The sequence below is a fragment of the Lampris incognitus genome, chromosome 16, assembly GCF_029633865.1.
Source record: "Lampris incognitus isolate fLamInc1 chromosome 16, fLamInc1.hap2, whole genome shotgun sequence".
NCBI lineage: Eukaryota > Metazoa > Chordata > Actinopteri > Lampriformes > Lampridae > Lampris > Lampris incognitus.
The window spans coordinates 10,531,486-10,559,480 of record NC_079226.1 but is presented as its reverse complement, the minus strand read 5'-3'; the positions used below and the strand labels follow the sequence as shown (position 1 = coordinate 10,559,480).

The 27,995-nt window shown below is 43.5% G+C and overlaps 2 protein-coding genes across 3 annotated transcripts; both read right to left on the bottom strand.

Moving 5' to 3' along the window:
* Positions 1-271: 271 nt before the first annotated feature.
* Positions 272-10,025, bottom strand: LOC130126800 (uncharacterized). The gene is made up of 9 exons (XM_056296431.1): positions 9,892-10,025; positions 9,296-9,389; positions 9,032-9,085; positions 8,132-8,177; positions 7,905-8,032; positions 5,118-5,232; positions 3,564-3,686; positions 3,323-3,460; positions 272-937 (listed from the first exon to the last, which is right to left on the bottom strand). Exons 1-9 carry the CDS (start codon positions 9,998-10,000, stop codon positions 833-835), a joined length of 912 nt encoding a protein of 303 aa, XP_056152406.1. The 5' UTR covers positions 10,001-10,025; the 3' UTR covers positions 272-832.
* A 1,942-nt stretch (positions 10,026-11,967) lies between these two features.
* txlnbb (taxilin beta b) lies at positions 11,968-27,253 on the bottom strand. 2 transcript variants are annotated; one of them, XM_056296029.1, is made up of 10 exons: positions 27,203-27,253; positions 22,578-22,830; positions 20,998-21,089; positions 20,165-20,335; positions 18,116-18,310; positions 15,830-15,949; positions 14,613-14,687; positions 14,429-14,521; positions 14,068-14,163; positions 11,968-12,663 (listed from the first exon to the last, which is right to left on the bottom strand). In XM_056296029.1, exons 2-10 carry the CDS (start codon positions 22,813-22,815, stop codon positions 12,067-12,069), a joined length of 1,677 nt encoding a protein of 558 aa, XP_056152004.1. In that variant the 5' UTR covers positions 22,816-22,830; positions 27,203-27,253; the 3' UTR covers positions 11,968-12,066. The 2 variants fall into 2 exon arrangements, with proteins under 2 accessions (XP_056152004.1, XP_056152005.1); XM_056296030.1 differs by having other exon boundaries at positions 22,578-22,827; positions 27,203-27,232.
* Between the last annotated feature and the right edge of the window lie 742 nt (positions 27,254-27,995).

The following is a 27,995-nucleotide window of genomic DNA, read 5'->3' as shown; positions in this document are numbered from 1 at the left end:
ACACCTGTTACCAGGGGGGGTAGGTGTACGTTTTAAGGTACATTTTAACTCTATGTTGTTGGCTCTAAACCTGTGTGGTGCCACCGGTTAACGTTAAGCGAAAGTGTAAATCTTTCCTACGTTCAAACTGAGCTAATTTGAACTGAAGCGTAGCTGGCGCCACGGAAGCCGGACGTCAAACCATTTTGACAAATTACCAAAGGGATGTGATGAACAGGCTGTTTTTTGTTTTATTTTAAACAAGATATATATATTTTTAATATTGTTCACAACACATTTGTAAAACTTCACATTTTAATGGATTTTATTCATAAGATAAGACAATCGCCATTTCGTGACACATGCTCAGACCAAATGTCATGGAAGTAAAACCCAGGAGTGAATATTTTGTCTTTTCCTATTTTCAGCCAGTGTAGAAGTACACAGTATACTGTGGGGTAGAAAAGGCGAAAAGTGCCCTTGAAGAGGACAAGCACCCATGTTTTTTTTTAAAGGTTGTTAAGGATGCTATAAATAGTCAAATTAAACTTTGATTGATAAGTCTATGTTTCAGTTGTTTCAAACGGTAGCACTGTGAGAAACAAAAGTCTTGGGGTGGGGTGGGGGTGGGGGTTGCTTGATCTACCCTACAGTATAGAAGTATTTCAGTGCATGACCCACACTGGCCTTAGTCCATTTCTAGATTCCCCATCTGTGCTCCACACAATATGGTCCAATTTCTCTACTTTATCACCAGGGCTGATATTTCTATTACCCTTCAGTTTTAGCTTAAATTCTGTTTTCTATCTAGGAGATATTTTCAATATTGTGAAAGAAGGGGATGTATGCTGTTTCATGCTGCCAGTATGTCCTTCAGAGAGGGTCGGTCTATGGGACTCTGACAGCGGTGAGAGAACAGCAGCCTCCCCTGTTCATCCACGATGAAGTCTCCTCCCAGCTGAAAGAAACAACATGGTAAAAAAAATGACACCACGTCAAAAAAGTCATAAAGGTCAAGCTGCTGATATAATTTTCCCCTTTGGAAATGGAACTGATGTTGAAAAAGAGGCAGTGAGAAATGAGATAATGGACCCAACATAAAACTAACTGCAAAATCCCAGTTTTAGGACATTGGGAGAGCATGAGGTTGTCAAGCTGCAAAACAACTTTTAGTATCCAGAGGTATGTTATGAAAGAGGGAAGACAATGTTTTGACATTCATACAGTTTATAACATACACACCTTTACCTTCATAAACTTTATCAACATCCACTGTGTCAGCCTGTTCTTACTGTGGGCTTTTCCAGCTCTTTATCAGTGTAACTTTGATTGGAAGCATTATAAACAAAACTCGACACTTGTGAGCTCATAGTTAATTTCCCTGTGAACCCTGAGCAGCTCTTTCCTGTTCATTTCCTCTGACCCACCCAAATGCAGAAGGTCTGGGGGGAAAAATCACCTATGATTATGCGTGCAAAGTTTTATAAAAATCATATATGGTGAATAGTATAAAGTATATAATAAATCTTATGATTGTAGCCCCTTTCATATGTAGTAAAATATTAGAAATGAATATTATACAATATCATTATGTAGAGTAATCTTATATGGTTGTCTGTCTCACTTGATGAAATGTGTAAGAAATTTATTTTATTACTGTACAATTTATTGTACCGTTTTTACTTGTCAGCATATTGTAAATAAGTTCCCTCAAAAAAACAAAACAAACAACAAAACACAGGTCCTGTATAGATGAATTGTGATTAATTTTAGAGATTCTTAGTATTTTTCGTGTGACAAGCATTAAGTGAACAGACAATTCAGGGAAGTGGTGAGCGGCGATAACGTGAAAGATAAGATGAATGGTGCTAACAGGGTCCAGCAGATTCGACTGGCAGTTGTTAATGAGTTGTAATACTTCAACATGAAGCCAATGTGTATAATCTACTTTATCTAATCACATTAGTGTTAATACACTTGTCTAGATTTACTTTGACACTTCAAAATGAGTCATGTATTGAAACTATATAGTTGATTGTCAGTGGATTGTTATAAGTATAAATTAATCCAAAAAAAAAACAGTAAATGGCAGCATACAATTTATTCATTCAATGAAATGAACGATAAAAATCACATCAGCGAGGGGCAAATTTGTTGTGCTATGTTTTAAACGCATTAGACCTTTTCATTGTTATGTAACCTATCAAAATTTAACAAATGGGAAAAATTAGCAAATGGGTCGATGTCCTGATTTCTCACTGAATCAAGTTAAAAAGTAGGACCATCCATTCATCCATTATCCAAACCGCTTTATCCTGCTCTCGGGGTAGTGGGGATGCTGGAGCCTGTCCCAGCAGTCATTGGGCGGCAGGCAGGGAGACACCCTGGACAGGCCACCAGGTCATCACAGGGCGATCTGAAAATTAGGACCGTAATCTTCTTACTTTAGAGAGGATTCATCTTTGGACTGAGTTCCCATTGTGGACTTCTACTGTGTTTGACTGTTTAAACTCACATGCAGTTCGTTCTGGATGCATGCACCATATCATGCATGTTTTAAACAGAGCGTGAATTTTATAAGTGACTTAAATGCCACACACTTTTTGACACCTTAAATTTTTATACAATATCTCAATGATTTTTTTATATATAATATACTATATATGTGAGAGAACTATTTAATTTTAGTATGAAATGTATATTTATGTTTTCTATAGGATTTTTTTGTTGGTTTTTTTTCTTTCTCTATAGGGCGGCACGGTGGTGCAGTGGTTAGCACGGTCACCTCACAGCAAAAAGGTCCTGGGTTCAAGCCCTGGGGTAGTCCAACCTTGGGGCGTCATCCCGGGTCGTCCTCTGTGTGGAGTTTACATGTTCTCCCCATGTCTGTGTGGGTTTCCTCCAAGTGCTCCAGTTTCCTCCCACAGTCCAAAGACATGTAGGTCAGGTGAATTGGCTGTACTAAATTGTCCCTAGGTGTGTGTGTGTGTGTGTGTGTGTGAGTGGGTGGGTGTGTGTGTGGGCCCTGTGACGGACTAGCGGCCTATCCCAGGGTGTTTCCCCGCCTGTCACCCAATGACTGCTGGGATAGGCTCCAGCATCCTGTGACCCTGAGAGCAGGATAAGTGGTTTGGATAATTGATGTATGAAGTTTTCTTTATGGCATGTGGGATTCTTAAAGAACTTTTACAGACTTTTCTACATATGTGAACTCTTTTAAGCAGATGGTCTGGGGTCTCTAATCACCAACCTCTCAGTCATAGATCATACACCATGAACTCAGAGGTTCGAGGGTGAATATTCTGTATCTTCACCCTCGATCACCTGAATTGATGATTTTTACCTGGAACATGTCGTCTTGGATAGTTGGAAGGCCTCTGGGGAACTCCATATTGGCGAGCAGGTATTCACCGTAGAGGAGCATGTTGTTAAAATTCAACACTTTCTTCAGAGACGATCCCAGGCCCAATGTGCTGTACAGCTACAAACCCCAAAATATGATTCGTATCTTTCATATTATTCAAGTGAATCCATGCGGAAAAATGTGTCACAACCTGCCTTGCATGCTGGGATTGAGCCCTGACCTTTCTGTGCGGGTCCAGTAGCATGTCATACCGACAACCTGTCTCCTGTAGCCAGTGTTGTGCCCCCTCCTGACAGCCAAATGACACTACAACCACTCTGAGTGAGCGTGCATCCAGGGCCCTCTGCAAAAAAAGTTTAGGAAATAAACGGGTGTGACGAAAGAAAGACAGACAGACAGAAAAAGTACAGACAGAAAGACAGATAGCGACAGAAGAACAGTTTAATAGACAGAGGCATAAATAGACACATGGGTTGACAAATAGAGACAGAAAGATTGAAAGACTGATATGTAGATAGACAGACAGAGATAAATAGAGATAGGGAGATAGACATACATAAATAAAGAGAGACAGGCAGACAAATAGACATAGACAGATTGATAGAAAGACAGGCAGATAGAAAACCAGCTAGCCAGACAAACAGAAATAGATACTCTTGCTGTACAACAGTCATATAATAAACCCGGTCAGTTGTATAGTGTTGTCAAATAACTGCTTCTGCTTTCTCATTATTCCATTTGCAGAGCACTTTGGACAGTATCAGTTCAATAGAAAAGCTTTGTTGTGATCACAGAAAGGTGAATCGGTTCATCTGGACACAGCGTTTGTTGGGAGAAACGTTTCATCAGTCATCTAAGTGACCTCTTCAGTCTCAACTGACTGCAGGTATCCCCAGCCTTGCAAACACGCCAGGCCAGGGCTGTACAGTCTACACCCATCTACACAGTCTACACCCATCTACAGACCAGTGGCCACTCTTTCAAGGATGAGGATGTGCACATCCTTGATGGAGAGGAACCCTGGTTTGAACGGGGAGTCAAATGCCCCTTTTCCACTACATGGTACTGGCTCAACTCGACTCAACTTTTTCTTTCTCCATTACTGGAAAGTACCAGCATTTTGGTAACTGTTACTGCTTTTCTGGTGCCACCTTTGTCGACGTCCCAAAAAAAACGAGCGGATACCAAAATCAATGCAGACCAACTACACTGAGGAGGTACTGTTACGGTAATGGAAATCGACACTCGTCGAGTCGAGTTGAGCCGGTGCCATGTACTGGAAAAGGGGCAAAAGAGGCCATCTATGTGAAGAGGGAATGACCATCCCTGAACCGGGGGAGGGGGGGGGGTCTAAGAGTACATCTGTCACCATCTTACAATGCTGTGATTGCAACTATTCCCCAATCCTCTGTGACTAGTATACATGGCTATTGTAACTCTAGTTAATAATGGTCACGGCAATTTGCATATGAAACCGGTCATTGGTTTCGGGCGTTATACCACTGTATTGTTTATAAGGGTGGGGACACCTGCAGTCAGCTGAGACTGAAGAGGTCACTTAGATGAGTGAGGAAACGTGTCTCTCAGTAAAGGTTGTGTCCAGATGAATTGATTCACCTTTCTGTGATTTCCTGACCTGGGTTGTTGAGCATGCATAAGGCCTCTTTATTGTGATTTTTTTAAACACTCCAGGTCTTATTGAACACCTTATCCATCTGAGGTTCTGCTACTGTTTGGTTCAAATCTGTGTGTGTGTGTGTGTGTTTTTTTTTACCTGATTGGCCTCCAGATCTTTAAGATGGAGACGACAAAGGAGGCAGGAGAACTGGCGGATCAACACCAGCAGAATCTTTTCACCTTTGCCGAGGTATCTGTCCAACGTCAGCCTTCTGGACCGCACAGAGAAGCAGAAAAAAAACTTGCACAACAAGCACAGAAAAACACAGCAGTGCAGGTAATGATCCTCAACACGGAGTACTGTTAAATCTACCGAGTTAACCACTTGCAACACCAACAGCATTACTGGATGTTGATTTGTTTTAAAATCGGTTGCTTCTATTTGTAAAGTTATATTGATTTAAGCTGAACTAAACTGATTTGTGGTTGCTTGAATTAGACTGGGCTTAACCAAATTGGGCTCATTTTGAACTGAATATATGATTAAATGGAAATGTTCACATGTTTATTGAATTGAGAATTGTACAAAAGAGTTGTGATGTCCCACACCAGCAGAGGTCTGGGCTTGCTTTTCTGTGGGGGCATTAAGATAAGATGCACGCCTGCATATCGCGATAGCTTTCCAATATTTTTATTGATTTTCAAACACACTGCGTCGATTTTTAAGGATACACACAAAGAAGACACGTCAGTGGCGCTGCTTCATTGTGTAGTTCCCATGTCTGACCACTAGGTGGCAGGAGCAGTATTGTGACAGGGCTGCGCGGAACCACAACAGCAGTTGTTACAAAGTGTCACAATAGCTATGAGTGATTACTCTGATTTAATGCGTATTGATCTTTTTTTCTTTTTGACTCGTTTCCTAAAATGTTTACAAAATGTCAAAATGTATTGCAGTGTTCGTAGTATCACAATAAAAATAAACCACAATATATTGAATTGCCACACTTGTATCATGGTAGAGACAAATTCTTGCCAAGTTTGATCCCCAGCCTTCTGTGTTGAGTTTTCAAGTTCAGTACACTGATGGTATGCTATATGTAAGCTATGTTAATCTTTTACTGTAAAGAATGAAGGGTAGCACCAGTGCTTGAAGTGGAAAAAAATGTGATAGTACGCCCCTTCACGTTTTTTTTTAAGAATATTTTTGCTTCTCTATTAGACAATGGCGGTGGAGAGGTATAGGAAATGAGAGAGGGAGAGGGGGGTATGACATGTAACAAAGGTTGCCAGACAGAATCGAACCAGCGACCATGTGGCCGTGTGGTATGAGCTGTAACCATTGAGTTACAGAGCCTCCCGCCCCCTTATTCACATGTTGGCATATATTTATATTTACATTCTGAATTCCTACGTGGATAAAAGATACTAGGAGATATTGCTGATGTTCGCAGCATACATTTATTTAATCAAGGCGACAACAGTTTCAGTTATCAGAGTAAAAATATTTGACTAGCTTTAGTGTGTGGTGCAGTGAAATCATCAGGCTAGGATGCCCTTAGTTCCTTGTATTCCTGGTGAAATCTAATACTTTCTCTTCTCTCTGCTTTTAGTGTGTCACACAAACTAAGCACCTCTAATCACTCCATGTCCAGTTTTCCTTCAGGCTGTTACTGTAAGGTTAATGTAACATTACATAGACTAGCCGCCAACAGAGGAAAAACAGGCAGGCAAGAATGGGACAGGTGTGTCACGTGGTGCCCCCAGTGCCCCGTGGGTAATGCAGTTTATTTAGGGCCATTATGATGCCTAGTCCACACTTACATGGGTATTTTTGAAAACGAGTTTTTTTTTCCTCCTTCATTCTTAGAAAAAGATCTCGTCCACACAAGCACTGTCTAAAGAAAATCTCTGTCAAATGAAAATGTAAAACCACGTTACTCAACACAATGAATGCACTGTCCAGAGCATGCCAAACCACCAGGTGGCGATATAACCCTAACCCTAAAACCATGTTGGCCAAACAGAAGCCTGAAAAAAGCCAAAAACTTGTGTTTTCCCTGTCTACACATCAACACTGAAAACTACTGCTACTACTACTACTTTTGGCTGCTCCTATTAGGGGTCGCCACAGCGGCTCATGCATTTCCATCTCTTCCTGTCCTCTGCATCGTCCTCTGTCACACCAGCCACCTGCATGTCCTCCCTCACCACATCCATAAGCCTCCTCTTTGGCGTTCGTCTTTTCCTTTTCCCTGGCAGCTCCATATTCAGCATCCCTCTCCAAATATACCCAGCATCTCTCCTCCACACATGTCCAAGCCATCTCAATCTTGCCTCTCTTGCTTTGTCTCCAAACAGTCCAGCCTGAGCTGTCCCTCTAATGTACTTATTCTTAATCCTGTCCTCTTCATCACTCCCAATGAAAATCTTGGCATTTTCAACTCTGCCACCTCCAGCTCCATCTCCTGTCTTTTCGTCAGTGCCACTGTCTCCAAACCATATAACATAGCTGGTCTCACTGCCATCTAGGAAACTTTAACTCTTGCTGGTACCCTTCTGTCACAAATCACTCCGGACACTCTTCTCCACCCACTCCACCCTGCCTGCACGCTCTTCTTCCCCTCTCTTCTGCACGCCCCGTGACTTTGGACAGTTGACCCCATGTATTTAAATCACCTCTTCGTCACCTCTACTCCTCGCATTTGCAAGGAGTAGCAATTTTTGACAAGGTAGCATAAATTGTCAGAACACCGGCCCACTGTGTAGCACTGCACAAGAGTAAATAAATGAAAGATATGTCACAGGTTGACACTGACAGGGAGTTAAAAGTGCTGGATATCAGCAGTAGAAACGGTTCTTTACAGTATTGGTTGCGGCTCAAACATTGAGGAGGTTAGCCTGTGTGGGAGAAAAAGTTGTTATTTTGGAAAACTAAACTCACTCTCCAGTCCTGGCATTGATGAGCTGCGTGTCGGGTGCAACCAATCTGGCCGGAGCACCTTGATCCCGTGTTGTCTCGCTCTGATACACCTTATTGTCCAAGTGCTCCAGAAAGGCATCCCACTCGACCTGGGTTATTATAACCAGCACAACCAGTCAGCAGGAGACACTAGTATAGGGAAGGACACTAAAAATGTTGTATGTTAATAGCAATGTTCAGGAACTCACTCCCAACTGCAGAAAGTCTTCCACAGCGTCCTGCAGTTCAGCAACGCTTAAGAGACCAAGCAGTGACTCAGTCAGACATTAGTTTAAGTTAACGTTTTGGAAGTAAAATGCAGTTAGTGTTATCTAAGAGACACATGAAAACAGATCTGGAGGCTTGTGTAGTTTAAAGGCTGGAGCTCTGTGAGGGATTATGTAGGCCAGTGGTACTCAGTCAGGTGTCATAGAGAAGCGTGTCTGCAGGTTTTTATTCCACTCAACTGATTTCCCTGTCTGACACACCTTCAACCAGACAGGGGGAGACTAACGGGTGAAATCACATGGTGTAGTCTTGGTTTAGAAGGAAAACCTTTATATACATGGCCCTCCATGGCACATGTTGGAATACCACTGATGTAGATTATTGTTATTTACTACGTTAAACTGCTATGTGTGCATATTCATTCATCTTTGTGGTATCAGCAATCTCCACACAGATATCCATCCATCTGGCCTTTATCCAAACTGCTCATCCTGCTCTCAGAGATGCTGGAGCCTATCCCAGCAGTCATTGGGCGGCAGGTGGGGAGACACCCTGGACAGGCCGCCAGTCCATCACAGGGCCGGCACACACACACACACACACACACATTCACACCTAGGGACAATTTAGTACCACCGATTCACCTGACCTACATGTCTTTGGACTGTGGGAGGAAACTGGAGCCCCCGGAGGAAACCCTCGCAGACACGGGGACAACCCGGGACGACCCCCAAGGTTGGACAACCTCGGGGCGCAAACCCAGGACCTTCTTGCTGTGAGGCGACCACGTTAACCACTGTGCCACCGTGCCACCTCCACACAGATATATACATATACCTTAAAAAGATAATTAAAAAAAGTGGTTTTCTGTTCGTCCTTACCGATACCATTTTCTCCACAAGTCTTCAGCATCTTTTTTCTTTTTCACAGACAGGCTGTTGAAAAGGTGAAAACTGAATTTACTGCAGCCTCACTAACATTGTAAAGTGGATCTGTCATGCTATGAAAGCTGGTGCACACACCCATGTAATACGCTGAATACGTGGTATAGTTGTTTTTAAACTACTGTTACAGCATAGTTGGTTTTAAACCTAATAACTTGAAGTATTGTTAATTATTGGCTTTTTATGTGGTGGATTAAAAACCTTCTATACAACGCAGCGGCAGCCTCAATCAGGCCCAAAAGAGACTGGTCGCATTCGATCCGGATTTTCTGTTGAATAAAGTCCTGGAGGGATCCTATGAGATTAAAAAATGTGTTTTCAGCTTGACAAAAGTTAGCGGACAGTCTGTTTGGGTTCATTTGTTAAAGTTAATGATTGACGAGAGTTCTCCGCCCCTGTGGTGCCAAGTTTTGTATCCAAAAAAAATTTTTTACCCGGATAGCCATGATAATACACATGAATTCACACAGTTATTGCATTTTCATTTCACATAAGGAAGCATGGAGAACATGTAGCTGGTTTCACTGAGTTTTTACTATTTTTTATTATCAACATGGTTTTACAAAGCAGCACAATGAAAGCACAAGCATTTGCAATTATTTTTACAATAGGCAATAATTTGCAATTGTCAACTCTCAGTTTGCAAAACCATGTTGATCATCCAAAATAGTAGAAATTTATTTTATTTTTTCATACCAAGTATCTGCGATGTGACACCAGAGATATGGGGAAACATAATTTTTTGGGGGTACAGATTGTGGCAGCACCGTGGGTGTGTTTGTGGTCCTGCAGCCTACCTTCCTGGCTTTCCTTCACGGCGAGCTCCAGCAGAGTTTTTCCGTTTTCAACAAAAGTCTTAATAGCACTCACACAAGAGGCTGCAGAGCAGTCCACTCCCTCAGTCATTTTGCGTTTGAGGAATGATCTTGAATATTGACATGAGATATAAAACCTCTTATCAGTACTTAGCAGGCACGACCTCTGCTTTCTGTCGAAGTCCAACCAGGGCAAAGTGTGGAAGCTAGTCTCTAAAAGTAAAATGTCTCCTGCCTTTAGAAAAAAGAAAGGTCCCTCAGTGCACTTCTTTGCAGTTCTCTTTTAAACTAAAAAAGAGAGTTTACTTTCACTGTACTTTTGTTGCATTCACAAAAGGTTAACTTGACAACAGTATACTGAAACTTTACACTTGCTACATACTTAACACTTTGGCAAAAATTAATAACAATACTTAATGGCTTGTACATTCCCCCTCCCCCCTTTTTCTCCCCAATTGCATCCGGCCAATTACCCCACTCTTCCAAGCCGTCCCAGTCGCTGCTCCGCCCCCTCTGCCAATCCGGGGAGGGCTGCAGACTACCACATGTCTCCTCCGATACATGTGGAGCTACCAGCCGCTTCTTTTCACCTAACAGTGAGGAGTTTCACCAGGAGGATGTAGCGCGTGGGAGGATCACGCTATTCCCCCCCCCCCCAGTTCCCCCGAACAGGTGCCCCGACCGACCAGAGGAGGCGCTAGTGCAGCAACCAGGACACATACCCACACCTGGCTTCCCACCCGCAGACACGGCCCGTTGTTTCTGTAGGGATGCCTGACCAAGCCTGAGGCAACACGGGGATTCGAACCGGCGATCCCTGTGTTGATAGGCAACAGAATAGTCCGCTACACTACCCGGACACCAATTAATGGTTTCTACTTAACTTGTACTTGATTTATACTTGTTAGTGTCTTTTTTATACATTTTTTAAGGGTTGCTATCTGGTCTGGGTTTCCATTCTGGCGTGAGAAAGCAGAAGGGATTTGGATTTGGTTTGTTGATGATGCCACATTTTTGTAACTTAGGTATCTAGGAAATTTTGGAAATACAGAATTATTCATTTCATTCAATGAGATACTTATTCAGACGTATTCTTTAATTACGTACACTCTTTCCTCCAGTATTTCAGGATCTAATTCTTGGGAGAGCATGAATAATGTCTGGGATTTGGGGATGAACGAACATTTCATAAGCCATCGGTGGGCTCCATATAAAGTCTTGCTGATTTTTGTTGGTTTTGCTATGAAAAGAGACACTTTGACTTTTTGGACAAACTGGAATCACATAATTAATAACATAAAGAGTTTCATGCATAAGCAAGAAAAAAAAGGATAGTGAAAGTTTCTGTAATTTTGGGTCATTTTTATCAAATGTTCGCATCAGCGTACGATTCAGGGCATTAAGGTTTTAGATGAGCTGTTTCTGGGACAATTATACGACAAGTCATGAAGACATCTTTCTGACCATTGATTGTTTCAAACACCATCCATCCATCCATTATCCAAGCCACTTATCTGAATTCAGGTCACGGGATGCTGGAGCCTATCCTAGCAGTCATTGGGCGGCAGGTGGGGAGACACCCTGGACAGGCCACCAGGCCATCACAGGGCCGACACACACACATATTCACACCTAGGGGCAATTTAGTACGGCCGATTCACCTGACCTACACGTCTTTGGACTGTGGGAGGAAGCCGGAGCACCCGGAGGAAACCCACGCAGACACGGGGAGAACATGCAAACTCCACACAGAGGACGACCTGGGACAACCCCCAAGGTTGGACTACCCCAGGGTTCGAACCCAGGACCCTCTTGCTGTGAGGCAACCACACTAACCACTGCGCCACCGTGTTGCGTTTTGTTTCAAACTCAAAATGTATTTATGTATTTTGGGAGGATTGGAGAGAGACATGAAGTATAGGGTAGAGAGAGAGAGAGATGGGATGATGTGAGAAGAATTAAACATTTGGATTCGATTCGACTTAAACCAAATGTGGCAGAACCACCAAGACAAACCGGTTGTTCACCACTTGAAACATCAGAAAGAGACACTTAAGGCAAAACAAACTCTTTTCTTTATTGGTAATAATGTCTTCTAAAAAGGTTACGGTGACATTAAGGCGATGTGACTTTCTGTTGAGTGTCCAGTGGAGTCTCCTAATCCACCGACTCCATCTCCAGATCTCTCTGCTGCTGGTGTCCACCCTCTTCTTCTTTGTCTTCTTCATGATGGGTGCCATTGACTGGGATGAGGACATCATGGGTTTGCTCCCCGCTGCTCTTCTCTGCTCGGTGACCCTCATGAACCTGACTGACCTCGGGGAGTTCATGTGATTGGCTGTCATCAGCGTCAGGGCACAGCACATTTGCAGGTATGACGTGTGAGATCGTGAAAGAGGTCGCGATCTCCTGCATTCGCGCCTGCTCTGCTTTCAGTTTGGCCAGTTCCTTAGCCAGCGGCGTTTCTATGGCAATGGCAGCAGCAGACGGGGCACCAGCAGCAGGGGCAGTCATGGAAGCGGTTTCAGTGGCAGGGACGGGGTTTTCCTGGCTGGGTCTCCCTGCGGACCCCCCAAGCTCCTCCGTGCTCTCCTTCTCTTTGGTCTCAGGTGTGTTTTTGATGTCCGGGTGACCTCCGGCGTCCTCAGCCTTCTGATAGAGACTCTTCCGCTCCTCCTGCAGTGCCCTGCAGAGCTTCTCTAGCTTCTGGTTCTTGATGCTGAAGAGCTCCATCTCCTTCTCCTTCAGCGCTTTCTGTCAGGGGTTGGAATGAAGCAAACACTTAATCAGAGAGATTGTGGGTATTTATATAATTACATCTGTCATTTATTCATTGTCTAAAACACCTTCAATCTGACTCAGACTCCTGAAGGCATGCTGAAAGGCGGTCAGGGGTTGTGTTAGCCCCATAAGGGACCTCAGTTCTTCATAACCTTCTATTTGAGATTTTGTTATATAAACCTACCACAGGCACCTATGAGGAGTAAATGAAAGGGCTTTTTTTTTTTTTACCCATTTTCAATCCGCTATCTCCATCTTTAAAGGTATGTTCATGCTCTCTAAGGTCTCTGCAGTCCTGCTGGTGGGGGCAGAATGTTGAGCCGGGGTGAAACAAACATTTAAATCCAATATTTCAACAGCTTTTGCTGTTCACTTTGAGTTTGAAGATGGCTCTGCTTTCCTGTCAGACCAGCGGAAGCGGGGCAGGCTAAGCTAACTGCTAGCCCACGGCCCTGCCTGAGAGGAAACACTGAGGCGGTCGGGCGGCAGCCTCGCCTAGCATCGACTGTGTAGTGTTTTTGTCTGCGTTTGTGTTGTCGTGTGGAGTGCGGGGAGGTATGTCGAAGGTGTCTGGCTGGAGATCTAGCATTGGATCAGCTGAGGGAGCCTGGTCTGCTACATCCCGCGGGCCCAAGGACCACGGCCCTGTCTGGAGTTGTGCCTGAAGAGGAAATACCAAGGGCGACCTGGCAGGATGCGGAAGCGGGGCAGGCTAAGCTAACTGCTAGCCCATGCTACATCCCATGGGCCCAAGGACCACAGTCCTGCCTAGAGCTGCTCCTGAAGCAGAGACACTGAGGGCTGTCTGACAGGACATGGAAGTGGGGCAGGCTAAGCTAACTGCTAGCCCATGCGGACCGGCAGTTCCAACAGTCATCCTGGCTGGCGTTTGCTCTCTGGACGGTGGAGTTTTTGCACTGTGTTGTTGGTTTTGTTTTGTATTTCTTTGTTCTCTCTGTTTTTGTATGTTTTTGGTGGTGTTGTTTTTGTATGTTTTTGGATATGTGTTTTTGTCTTTTGTGTTGCACTGCTGTGGGCTGGGGAAACTGAATTCCGTTTCTTTTGTGTACGTAGTACATACATTGTTCCTGATTCCTGATTCCGCTGTCTGCTGCACTTATTTGCAGCACAGACTGTCAAAATATTGGATTTAAACATTTGTGACTTTGAGTTGATGTGACATCGTCACTATAACAGCTCACTTTGAAAGTTTATTAGACGTATCAACCGTAACAGGACGAGACACTTTGCACACGGTCAGTTGAAGCTCTTCATGGTACAGATAAAGTGCAGTTAGCATACTGAGCTTTAGAGGATAATAAATTGAGTAGGTAAACAAAAGTTGTTAAAAAATCAAAACAAGAAGTGCTCTCTTACATCTGCCACCATGTCTATGAGAGCTTTGTTGCAGCCATCAAAGCGAGACTTCCATGACAAGCACTCCTTCTCCAGTTTCTTCATCTTCTTCGACATCTACAGCAGAAGATTTAAAAAAAAAACCATTGCAACACTCACAGTCAAAGACGTTTCTAAAAAAAGCAAATAGAATGAAATGTAATTAGGTGGCTGAATGTTGGACATTTTTTTGTCTTTCAAGATGATGAGGCCCCGTTGGGATTTTCCTTCATCTTACCTACACAACATCTCTGCTGATTCTGGGATTTAAAGTGTTCATATGTGTAAATAAACCAAAACACATGCATATGAATTACTTTCTTTTTTTCTTTTTTTTTTTTACCTTGTCCATATCTTGTTTGAAGCTGGCGTAGACTCCATTACTCTTGGACACCGTCCCCTGGAACTCGTCAAACTTCTCAGAGTAGACGAGGAGCTGAGGAGAAACGGTTTGAAAGACATCATGCAAATGGAAAATGAAGGCCAAACTGTTTGTTTTGCGTCCATCTGTGTAGCTCTCACTGTACCTGAGCCTTCATGTCGACCTCTTGCTCCTTCATGAGCTTCAGTTTCACCTTGCACTCCGCCGCCTGTTTTAGCAGCTGTAGAACATTGAAACGATCCATTAAGCATCCGTGTTAAGACATCAGGGTCATGTCTAGATGTGTGTGAAGTCCAGCATCCATCCATTATCCACTATCCAAGCCCCTTATCCTGCTGTCAGGGTCGCGAGGATGCTGGAGCCTATCCCAGCAGTCATTGGGCGGCAGGTGGGGAGACACCCTGGACAGGCCGCCAGTCCGTCACAGCCCCACACACACACACATTCTCTGTTCTTTGAGCAATTCTCTGGGCAATTAATGCCTAATCCACACATACACACTTATTTTTACAAACGTAGCTTTTTCTATGCGTTTTGGCCTTTCGTCCACACACGAACTGCGTTTCTAAGTCACTGAAAATGGACCTTTTGGAAAAACTCCTTCCAGGGTGGAGATTTTCAGAAGCTTTGTTTTCAGCGTTGACATGTAGACAGGGAAAACACAAGTTTTGAGCTTATTTTTCCGGCTTCTGTTTGGCCCCCATGGTTTTAGGGTTAGGGTTATATCGCCGCCTGGTGGTTTGGCATGCTTTTGACAGCGCATTCATTGTGTTAAGTAACTTTTTTTTTTTTTTTTTTGCTTTTTTATTTGACAATTTTTTTCTAAACAGTGCTTGTGTGGATGAGATCTTTTTTTAAGAATGAAGGAGGGGAAAAACCCCATTTTAAAAAATACCCATGTATGTGTGGACTAGGCCAGCGTTTCCCAACCCAGTCCTCAAGGAACCCCTATCCTGCAAATTTTCATTGTAACCCTGCATAGGTACCCCTGCTTGTACTTACTCAACCAATCATCTCACAGCACTTAATTATGCAAGGTGTGCATCATCTGACATTCATTGCTGATTGGTTGAATAACTACAAACAGGTACCTATTCAGGGTTGCAAAGAAAATCTGGAGGATAGGGGGTCCTCGAGGACTGGGTTGGGAAACACTGGACTAGGCATCATAATGGCCCTAAATAAACTGCATTACCCAAGGGGCACTGGGGGCACCACGTGACGCTCGCCGATTCCCCATCTTGCCTGCCTGTTTTTCTCTGCGGGTGGCTAGTCTATGTAACGTTACATTAACCTTACAGTAACATCCTGAAGGACAACTGGACATGGAGCATAAATCCAACATCAGAGTCAAAAACCCACATGTTCCTTTTCCAGTTTGTGCTTCTCCTCGGCCTCCTTCAGCAGCATGTTGGCCTGCGCAAGTTTGGTTTCCAGCAGCTTTTCTTTCAGATCTCTGTGTTTGAAGACTTTTTCCAAGTTCTGCAAAGACATCCACAGGGAATTTGAGTCATTATCACAAAAGAAATGCTACTACCATGAGCTCCTTAAATAACGTGTTGAAGTTGTTCTGTACCACGCTTGCCATGTTAATGCAGCTGGTCAGCTTGTAACATGGATAAAATGTTACTTGCAAAATCTTATTAATTATTTGATTTAACTTGTACGGCGATTCAGGTGATCACCATCATTACATTACATTACAGTCATTTAGCCGACGCTTTTATCCAAAGCGACTTACAATAAGTGCATTTAACATAGGAAATCAGGAGAACTACAAGTCATCAGAGGTCATAAGTGCATCAAAACAAGCATCTAAGAGCAAAACCAAGTGCTAAAGTAAAAGCGCAAGAAAGATTTTTTTTTTACATTTTTACGAGTGAATACAATAAGTGCTAAGAACAAGTAACAGGGTAGTAGTTCTTGAAGAGGTGAGTTTTCAACCTGCGCCGAAAGATGGGCAGCGACTCTGCTGTCCTGACGTCAGTGGGGAGTTCATTCCACCACTGTGGGGCCAGGACAGAAAAGAGCCATGACCGGGTCGATCGGCAGCAGGGGCCTCTTAGCGACGGGGCAACCAGGCGTCCCGAGGCAGCAGAGTGAAGTGGTCGGGCGGGGGTGTAGGGCTTGACCATTTCCTGGAGAGAGGAAGGAGCTGTTCCTTTCACTGCCCTGTAGGCTAGCACCAGAGTCTTAAACTGGATGGGAGCCAGTGTAGGGACATGAGAAGGGGAGTTGTGTGGGAGAATTTAGGGCGTTTGAACACCAGATGAGCTGCAGCTTTCTGAACAAGCTCCAGAGGTCTGATGGCCGACGCCGGGGCGCCAGCAAGGAGGGAGAACAATTCACATATTATCAGAACAATTCACATATTATGGAGTTACCTGGGAAAGTGTAGTTCATAGAAAACATGTATTATTGAAACATACATAAATATTAAAGGTACAATCCACAGCAGCCCATCATGAGAAAACCAGGCAATGTTGCATCGCTTTCACCTGCTTTTGAGGCTTTCAGTTGTCTCCGTTTCTCCAAAAAATAATGTTGACCCTAATGGTGGGATATGTCATGTTCCTTGTTGTCAGTATAGCTCTGGTGTTTTCACATTACTCCACATAGCCGTGGGGGCCATGGCATTACAAATTGTACCTTAACTACTACTACCACTACTACTACTACTACTACGACTTTCAGCTGCTCCTGTTAGGGGTCACCATAGCGGATCATCCGTTTCCATCTCTTCCTGTCCTCTGCATCTTCCTCTCTCACACCAGCCACCTGCATGTCCTCCCCCCCATATCCATAAACCTCCTCTTTGGCCTTCCTCTTTTCCTCTTCCCTGGCAGCTCCATATTCAGCATCTTTCTCCCAATATACCCAGCATCTCTCCTCCACACATGTCCAAGCCATCTCAATCTTGCCTCTCTTGCTTTGTCTCTAAACCGTCTGACCTGAGTTGTCCCTCTAATATACTTGTTCTTAATCCTGTCCTTCTTCATCACTCCCAGTGACAATCTTAGCATCTTCAACTCTGCCACCTCCAGCTCCACCTCCTGTCTTCATCAGAGCCACCGTCTCCAAGCCATATAACATAGCTGGTCTCACAACCATCTTGTAAACCTTCCCTTTAACTCTTGCCGGCACCCTTCTGTCACAAATCACTCCTGACACTCTTCTCTACCCACTCCACCCTGCCTGCACTCTCTTCTTCACCTCTTCTGTACTCCCCATTACTTTGAACAGTTGACAGTGAGTTTGAATAGTTGAGTTTAACGTACAGATTGTACCTTAAATAGTTTTGAAATTATTGCCCATGATTGGCTATAATTTCTGGCCTTTGGTGTGTTGTGTGCCACCTACCTGATATCTAAGCAACTTTAACCAAACACCAGTTCGTGTTTCCAAACCAGATACCATCGAGGCCCAAGAGTACACAGGTTTTCACTGCACAGACACACGATGCCACTTAACTTTACTGATTATACTCATTAGGCCACTACGAGCAGAGAACGGTGAACTAGTTAGTGTAATGGCTTAATGTTGGATTCTGATGGGAACCAGCATACTTGTTGGGCAGCAATGGCGCATGGCTAAAACCCACAGGCCTATGTCATTCGCATTCACTCCAAATGTGTCAGGGCTCCATACCGCCTCCCGCTGGTCGTACTGTGAAATGAGCCCCTTGAGTTTCTCAGCCAGGGCGCTGTTCTCCTGACACAGCTTGGTGTTTCGGCTGCTGTGCTCTTCGATCTGGGCTTGGATCTCACTGAGCGTCCCCTGGAAATGAGTGGTGATCTCCTTCCTCTTCAGGTCATCCTCTCTGCACCGCTGCAGCGTCTCTTCCTGTAAGACAGTTGGACAGGAGGGACTGTCAGGGCCCACAACATCTGGACATTGTGGAGACAAGGCTGAGATGGCATTTTCACACTCTGGTGTGGTCATGTCAGCGTCCCGCAGAGACGGAAAGTAACAAGTCACAACTGCTCTTACTACAGTACTGGAGTAATTTTTTCCCTGTAACTACGTTTTTGTTTTTGTTTTTGTTTTCCCCCCCAATTGTATTCAGCCAATTACCCCACTCTTCCTGAGCCGTCCCGATCGCTGCTCCACCCCCTCTGCCGATCCGGGGAGGGCTGCAGACTACCACATGCCTCCTCTGATACATGTGGAGTCGCCAGCCACTTCTTTTCACCTGACAGTGAGGAGTTTCACCAAGGGGACGTAACGTGTGAGAGGATCACGCTATTCCCCCCAGTTCCCCCTCTCCCCTGAACAGGCGCCCCGACCGACCAGGACACATACCCACATCCGGTCTCTCACCCGCAGACACGGCCATTTGTGTCTATAGGGACGCCCGACCAAGCTGACTGTAACATGGGGATTCGAACTGGCGATCCTCGTGTTGGTAGGCAACGGAATAGACCGCTATGCTACCCAGACGTTCTGTAACTACTTTTTAAGTATAATAAAGTTGTAGTACTTTGAGTTGATTTAAGATTAAGTATTCTACTCTGCTATCTTTAATAACTTACAGAGTAAAAATGAAAAAGTCTAAATGAAGAATTGGTTTGAATAAGTGGTAGTGATAACGGGTGCTTTTGGAGATTTAGATTGTCAAAATAAGTGCGGCTTGTTCATCCAGTGTGTTTATCCAGTTTGTTTCTATCAACTAAAGAATATTTCATGTCTTCAGAGCTACAGCTGTGTTTGTTTGTAGACATGAAAAGAACAAATATAACTCAAAAAGTAATTACTCAAGTAGTTTTTCAATAAGAGACTCATTTACTGTGACTTGACTCATTTTAAAGTAGCAGTGTACTGCAGTAGGATGTTTCAGTACTCGGTCCACCTCTGGTGTCCGGCCGTCCTCACAGTCCCCCACTTATTCAGAACACCATGTGCCTCGTACACAGCAATAAATAACACTGCTGTGGTTTATTAGTCATTCTTGGACTGTCCGTGCCGGCATGTGCCAGCTAAAAACAAATGCTGGATTTTTTTTTTTTACTAAGACGGCCTCAGAGAAGGTGTGCTGAATGTGCTTTAATTTGACTGACCAGACGTTACATTTAGAATCGAATTTAAATTGAGAGTCCCATCAGGACAAAGTCTTCAAATGTTAAAATGTATTTGGCTTCAATAAATATGAATGTGGTTATGTGACCTGGGAGCGACTCACAGTTTGAATCTGTTCAGTTGTGCTGCGTGTCATTGTGTCTACAGAAACAGTAAAGGTGTGTGCTAAATTCATTGACAAAAAAACAAAAACAGCAAAGGAAGTCGCTCAACAGCCACTTTTTTCACGACACGAAACAGTTGATAACTAAATCAAAATTCACGTCTAAACAAAAACTAAAGAATTTTTTCTTTTTCAGTACAGTCTTTTTTCTTTTCTTTCTTTTTTTGCTTTGGTGACAGACATGTTCCATTGTCATTCGTGTCAAGAAATGAACCCGCTGGTTTACTGCGTTCATTAAAAATCACTTTGATCACGACCGCCATTTTGTTCAAATCCCAGCTGGAACCAAAGGAGAATTTTTATTTTATTTTATTTTGTTGTCGGCTCTCTTTCACTGTAGAAACAAGGTCATTAGCATTAGTATTTTTTGCTTTAGTTTCTGTCCATGACATTGTCATCCCTGCTATAACCTTCTACTTCTTTTGTGATGAAGGGAGGAGCAGATATGAAAACATTACCTTCAGGGTCTTGTTGTGTCTCTGCAGCTCTCGGCAGAGTCCCTCCAGTTTGCTGCGGGCCAAGATGGCGCGGCTGTGCTCGCTCTGCAGCGTGTCCTTCTCCTTCATCACCTGCAGCAGCTTCTTCTGCAGGACCTTCAGCTGTTTCTGGTCCCCGCGATGCTCCTCCAGCTGCAGAGACACACGGCAAGTTACACGACAGACACAGACCCACAGTAATAGTTAGGGTTTCACACATATCGATGCTGGTATCGGACGTCGCACCGATACCAGGCTAAAATGGAGTTATCAGTATTGGAGATTTAACACACGGCTGAAATCCATACCAAAAGCTATGAGTACCATATCATAAATAAAATCAAACTGGCTTGTTTTACTGCATTTTTAACTGGTGGAGGCCTGTATTTCTTTAATGATGGGGAAAAAAAACTGACTCAATTATTTTTTTCCACTGATCTCAAACTAATGGTCTAAGTCGGCACTGTTCAGCAAAAATAATGGTTCAGCTTGGTACTCGGTATCAACCAGTGCACAAAGATTGGTACTCGGAATCGGTATTAATAATAAATGTCATTTATATAGCACGTCTCAAAACAGATGTTAAAGCATGTTTCACAGTAAACAAAATGACCACATTAAAGAAATGACAAAACAAAATTAAAATAAGAATCATAAAACTAAACAAAAAAAAACTATTGAGAGATGGTGAGTTTGTAAAAGTAAGATTTCAGCTGTGATTTCAAGGGTAAACATGACTTGTCTGAATTGTTGGCCTGCCCCTTGTCCTGTCTCTTTACTGTTTTAACTTCAAGTCTCTCGTGTCGTCCACTCACCAGCTCCACATGTTTCTTTATCATGGCCTCCAGTTTCTGTTCGAAAGAGTCGTGTTTGCTCAAACTCTGCATCACAAGTGTGGCTTCCTTCCCTGAAAACAGGGCCACACACAAGGAACGGTCACCAGTTTGCACATAACACCCCTGGTCAGTGAGTTAAGTACAGCTCCAAATTACTCAGAATTACAACTATTTACATCCATCCATCCATTATCCAAACTGCTTATCCTGCTCAGGGTCACGGGGAGCCTATCCTAGCAGTCATTGGGTGGCAGGTGGAGAGACATGCTGGACAGGCCGCCAGGCCATCACAGGGCCAACACGCACACACACACACGCACACACACACACGCACACACACACACACACACACACACACACACAAACACACACACACACACACACACACACACACACACACACACACACACACACATTCACCTCTAGGGAAATTTTAGGACAGCTGATTCACCTGACCTACATGTCTTTGGACTGTGGGAGGAAACCGGAACACCCACAGACACGAGAAAAACATGCAAACTCCACACAGAGGATGACCCGGGACGACCCCCAAGGTTGGACTACCCCAAGGCTCAGACCAAGGACCTTCTTGCTGTGAGACGACTGTGCTAACCACTGTGCCACCGTGCCGCCCATACCTATTTACAGTTATTTGTAATTATTTACAGTTGTAAATAACTGATAATAATAATAATAAGCCCTGCGATGGTCTGGTGGCCTGTCCAGGGTGTCTCCCCTCCTGCCACCCAATGACTGCTGGTATAGGCTCCAGCATCCCTGTGACCCTGCGTAAGGATAAGCAGTTTGGATATTGGATGGATGGAAAGAACTCATAATTCTTAGCTAAGTTTTTCCGGATCCCCTTAGAACACCACAAGTCTCATTTATGAAGCGTTTTCATGCACAAATTTGTTTTTACACACTCGTGGAGTTTTGTAGCCCTCAGGTTTTTCTGACTGACGAAAGCAAAGCCTAGTGGGTGTTTGTAGCTCCTTCCCTCTAACATGTTGTCTGCCTGTTTCGGTTAGCAATCACCCAGGTTTACAAAGAAATTGATGTTAGTCAACAGGTTTCTAAATTCAGAGGTTAGCTAGCCTCGTCATTCTTTCTATGAGACAAACTTCACGGCTAAAATATTCCACAAGTGTGGAAGAACAAATTTGTGTGCAACAACGTCTCATAAATGAGGCCCTGTCAGGTCGGTGAAGTTTACTCCAAAATATAATTTGTTAAGATAATGTCAAGGTAAGTCATGTCAAGGTAAGTTAAACTCATGAAAATAAACTAAGATAACCCGCAAATACTTGTCTAAACTTGTTGGCATGCTTCGTGTTGTTCCTTGTGAAGCAAATTCCATCCATTTTAAGCTAATGTATGTGAAAACAAACCATTAAAAAGGCAGTTGGCGAGGCTATTTGACCCATCACTGCTGCAGATTGGAAGAAGCTCTTCTTACAGATGTTCTCCCTTTCAGTGGAACTGCCACTGGAGCTGACAGAGCTGAATCGACCCAACCAAGGTCAAAATCAATAAAACATTATTAAAAAAAAAAACACCACCTAGGTTTTTCAGCATCTTCTTCTCTAGTTTCTTTTCCTTGCGAGTGTCTGCCTCTTTGGTGGCAGCGACCTCGACGGCGTCCTCCGGCTCGGCGGTGACCTCGGTGGCCTGGTAGGCGCTAATGATGTCCTCCAGCTGCTGGCCGAGGTCCTCCGTCAGGTCAGTGTGTTGACCCACAGCCGGGTCCGGTCGGGGACCGGCCGCCTGTGTCGGGCAACTTTCCGGACAAGTCTCCATGATTCTGAATGACTGCTGAGAGGAAAAAATAGTGAGATTTTTTTTTCTTTTTATGGACCCTGAAAAAAACAAAGTAAAATGTAGTTTCAACTTTCTGTTTCTCCTCCTCTAACAATCTACCACACCCTCGGGTTTTGTGAAAGGCACTCTAAAAAAACCCAAAACCAATTAATTATGATTATGATGATTGTTTAAAAAGGCTGTCTATTATTGTACTGATAGTGATATAAAGCCAAATAGAACAAATGAGGAAAATGAACATTGAAAAATTAAAAGCTTGGAGAAAATGTGGATTTAAGAAATGAAAGCAAAGAGACTCACTGACCAATGGGTCTTGATGGTAAAAGTGTGGGAATACACTTCGACATGTGTCAATCAAACCAATATTACATAAAGAAACAATCTCTTGGTGTGGCTGATGGCAGAAGTATATTTTTTTTATTTGTTGGTGTATTTTGTATTATTTTATCAATCAGCTGTACTGCGTTTATGGCGAGCCACTTTGGCGAGCAACTTGACAAGCCCATCCCGTATTGATCAGCAAATTCTCTTCATATATATATATACACAGTATTTTCTTATTATATGTGCAAATAAACTAAACTGAACTGAACTAAAAAGAAGTATTAGTACAGTAGTTTTCAAACTTTTTGGAAACAAGTACCACCTAAAAGCTACTTATTTACTAAGCCACAGAAAAATCTCAATCACACACACACACACACACACACACACACACACACACACACACACACACACACAGCATACATAATTTCTCAGAACATACAACAAATCTCCGGAGTCATCTCGTGCATCACCAAGTAATGCTCTGAGTAACTAGCAGTGAATTGTCTTTGAGCAAAACACTTCACACCCAACTGCTGTATTGAAACCTCTCAGTAACCAAACAATACATTCATCCATGTCTTTTATTCCACTATCATAGATGTTAGATATTGATTTGGAAATGGGGCACTGCATGAAGTTCTCTTAAAACCGTCTCAAGCAATCCAGTGTCAGTCATGTCACCGAGTTGGATCGCTTAAACTTCACAACTCAAAGGCAGTTGGATTCAGTCATGTGTCATGGAAGACCATGTCAGTGTGGGTTTACATAGCAGCCAATTACATACAAAAGTCTCTCAAATCTCAGTCTCACAGACAAAACAGTCTGCTGTTCCTGAGAATGCTCTCTCTCTCTCTCTCTCTCTCTCGCTCTCTCTCTCTCGCTCTCTCTCTCTCTCTCTCTCTCTCTCTCTCTCTCTATGCCACTGGCCATTTGCTGAGCACTTACCCTATCGTTGAGTGCTTCTTTAAACAAAGTTTATATATCTATATATATATATATATATATATATATCCAGTGAGTCAAGTAAATCCTTTATGGGACAGTACAAGCCTGTTTCATGCCACAAGCAATCAGCTGTCAATTGATTGACAGCTGATGATTTCAGCTGATGAATGGCAGCCCAGTATGCAGGAGATACATGAGAACAGACCCCAACTAGCTGAAACAGCCCAACAGCCATGACAGCTGAAGCTACTTAGGTTCAATGAGAATCATGGCCAGACTAAAGACAGTCTACCCCTGGGCACAGCTTCCACGACTCAGTGACAGAGTACCTTCACAAAGCCTGCTTGTGGATGTGAACACAGCCTTACACAACATCTCAACTGCAGCCATAACAGAGCCCAATGAGCTTGAATATACCATTACAACTGTAAGCCAGGAGATGCTTGGGTACAGGATTAAGAACACCAGTGACCAAGAGTACCTTCCATGGAAGAGAAGGCTGAAAGCCAAGATCAGAGCAGCACAGAGAGATGTAAGCCAGTTAACCAAGGTGCAGAAAGGTTTGGCGAAAGACAGGCCCTGGTTGAAGAAGAACAGCAAAATGTCCCTAAGTGATTCCCTGGAAACTGCCAAAGGCCCACATCTCTGGCCACCAGGCTGAAGAGATACACTAGCGAAGTAGAAGCCAAAAGAGTAAATGGCCTGTTCCTCAAAGAACCATCCAAAGTGTACTTCCAGCTGCAGAGTAACAAGGGAAAACATTAGACCCACACAGAGCAGAGACTGAGCGATACTGCAATAATAGATGGGAAAAGGAGGCATCACACAGCACCAATGCCCAGTGGCTTGTGAGCTCAAGAGCAGACCACAGCAATATCCCAGAGCAAGAACCAGTATCACCCGAAGTCCACCACCAGATACTGTACGATAAGCAAAAAGAGGGGGGCTGAGGGTTAATGAGTGTCAGGGCCATTATCCAGAATGAAACAAGGAATATCCACGAGTACATCAGAAAGGGGGCCCCCCCAGGATGAACTGCTGAGTGAATACATCAGGCAGCAGAAGACAGAGCATGCAGAGGAGGAGGAGGAGGAGGTATCATGGAAGATCAAGTCCCTCCATGGAATGTACCATCAACAGATAGAAGACATAGCTGATATCAAGAAATCCTACCAGTGGCTAGAAAAGGCTGGAATGAAGGACAGGACAGAGGCTGTGATCATAGCAGCACAAGAACAGGCACTCAGGACCAGATTGGTTGAGGCAGTAGTCTACCTCACCTGACAAGACCCAAGATGCAGGCAGTGCAAAGATGCCCCTGAGACAGTCCAGCACTTAGTAAGAGGGTGTAAAATGCTAGCTGGGAAAGCGTACACAGAAAGGCATAACCAAGTGGCTGGGATAGTGTACAGGAATATCTGTACAGACATTGTGGTGGTCGAAGACAGCGGTAGTGATCGATGTAGCAATCCCGAGTGACTGCAACATCAGGAAGAAAGAGCACAAGAAGCTAGAGATATAACAAGAGGTGAAGGAAGAACTAGATCGGATGTGGAAGGTGAAATCCACAGTAGTCCCCATGGTAATAGGAGCACTAGGGGCTGTGACCTCCAAACTGGGAGAGTGGCTTCAGTAGATTCCAGGAACAACATCTGAGGTCTCTGTCCTGAAGAGTACAGTCCTAGCAACAGCTAAGATACTGCGCAGAACCCTCAAACTCCCAGGCCTCTGGTAGAGGACCTGAGCTTGAGGAAGACACACACCGCCTGAAAAAGGGTGAGAGGTTGATTTTTTTTTCTTCTGTCACATGCATACAATGTATTTCATATCAGTGAATGAGGATGTAGTTAAGAACATCTGCTCAGATCATCTGCTTTAGTACTATAAGATTGGAGCTGGTCAAGTTTAGTTATAAGGTTAGAAATAGTTGTGTTTAGGTATTAGCTTAGAGATGGCTAAGTATACTTTTGGCTTTGGTGTAGTTAAAGTCGGGCTAAGGGTCTGGGAGGCCTGTTATTAAGCACAATAATCTACATTAAGTATAAATCGGGGTTAAAAGTAGATCTAAGTGGATGTCCTCAAATACATCCTCATCCATCGACACATTGAAAATCAATGTATTTTGGGACCTGCAAAAACTGTTTATACAATCATTTTGTCTCTGAGACCGGACTCGGCTCCTCGTGATACATGATAAATATCCCAGCTCTGCTTTAACAGCAAACACATTCCAAGGGCGATCAGTGCACAGCAGCATATGGACAGTATAAGATATATATATATATATATATATATATATACATATATCAAGTATGCAGACCCCCAGCAAAACTAAGACTCCCGGACTCTCGGTGTCCATTCGTTAGTGGATTTTGAGGCTGGGGGCCTGTTTATGTGCATAATATTAGCCTGCCTGTACAGCCGCCACACTGCTGCTTTCGCAGGCAGAGCACATGGCACCTGTTCAAGGCCCCCCGCTCTATTTTAGGCGCTCCTTAATATGGGCAAGTTATTTATTTATTTCCAATCCACTCTTATTGATGCTGGTGGTGGTGTGCACAAAAGCTGTGCCTCTGCACTATTAATAGTCGATTAAAAGCGATGTTACGCAATCAACGTTCAATATTTTAAAGTGAGATGGTTTGCCGTTCAAATAAAGAAATCCAGCTATAAATAGAAGACTGTTTTAAAGGTTAGTTAAGTGACAGAGCGCACTGCACTAGAAACCACTGCAGAAGAACTCAAACCAACACACCGGGAAGGAAAATGTCGTGTCACTTCCAAGACAAAGTATTCCCCCCCAAGCTCTTTTATATGCAGAGCTAAAGCAACGCTACAATGAATTTAGCAGCTATTTCAATCCATTAAAGTATGTTCTTGGCAAGCTTTAGAAACAGTGAAAAAACACAATTCCAGCTCAATCCAACAAATGTAAAAAGGACAAACAAGAGTAAGGACAGGGTCACAAACTGAGCAAACCGCAACATCACTGATAGGCATTGACTTTTGTTTGTTTGGCTTGCAGATTTTAAATGCAAACGTTCCTCCTTTTTTTTTTCAAGCAGAGTTAGAAATCAAGCGAGCAGGTTCTTACCGGGACCGGGGACAGGAGGGGAAAAGAGAAGTGAAGAGGGGACTTGGACAGGCTGCCACCACACATACAACAGCTGTGATAGCACCAACCTCGAAATAAACCACAGGGTCACCACTGTGTGGGGAGAGAGAGAGAGAGAGAGAGAATAAAAAAACATATGTGATCATCCAGGAAACCCAGAGACAGAAATGACCCCCATCCTGTAAACACCAGTAAGGTGAATACTACACAGAGGGCTAATGCAGGTTAAATTGGAGTGTGCGGTGCAGCCTACACGTGTATTAAATCAAATCAAATGTCTTTATTTCACACATGCATAATAAAAGAAAAAAATGACCAAGCATAAATTAAAAAAAAAAACCCAACAACAAATGAAAAAATAAAACCAGAAGAATTCAACAAAAGAATTCTCAATAAAGAATCCAACAAATAGTGTATGTTCGAAAAGGAGCAGGAGGAGTTTAAATGAAAGCACACAAGAGTATTTTAATGTACTTCGTGTGTGAATGTTATAAGACGCCATTTTCTATGAAGCTTCTGTCTGCAGCTTTAAACCAACGGCTTGGTGCTAATTTTATGTTCAGGTGTGTTATAATGGGCTGCTGCCTTGTAATTATTCTAACAAATGTGCCTGACAGGCCTGGTGGCTAAGGAGGGAGAGAGACGAGAGAGAGAGTGTCAAATCAATCTTATTTGTACAGCACCACTATCAAAGAGAGAGAGAGTGAGCGAGAGAGAGGAGAGAGAGAGAGAGCATCAAGTCAAATCAATTTTATTTGTATAGCCCAATATC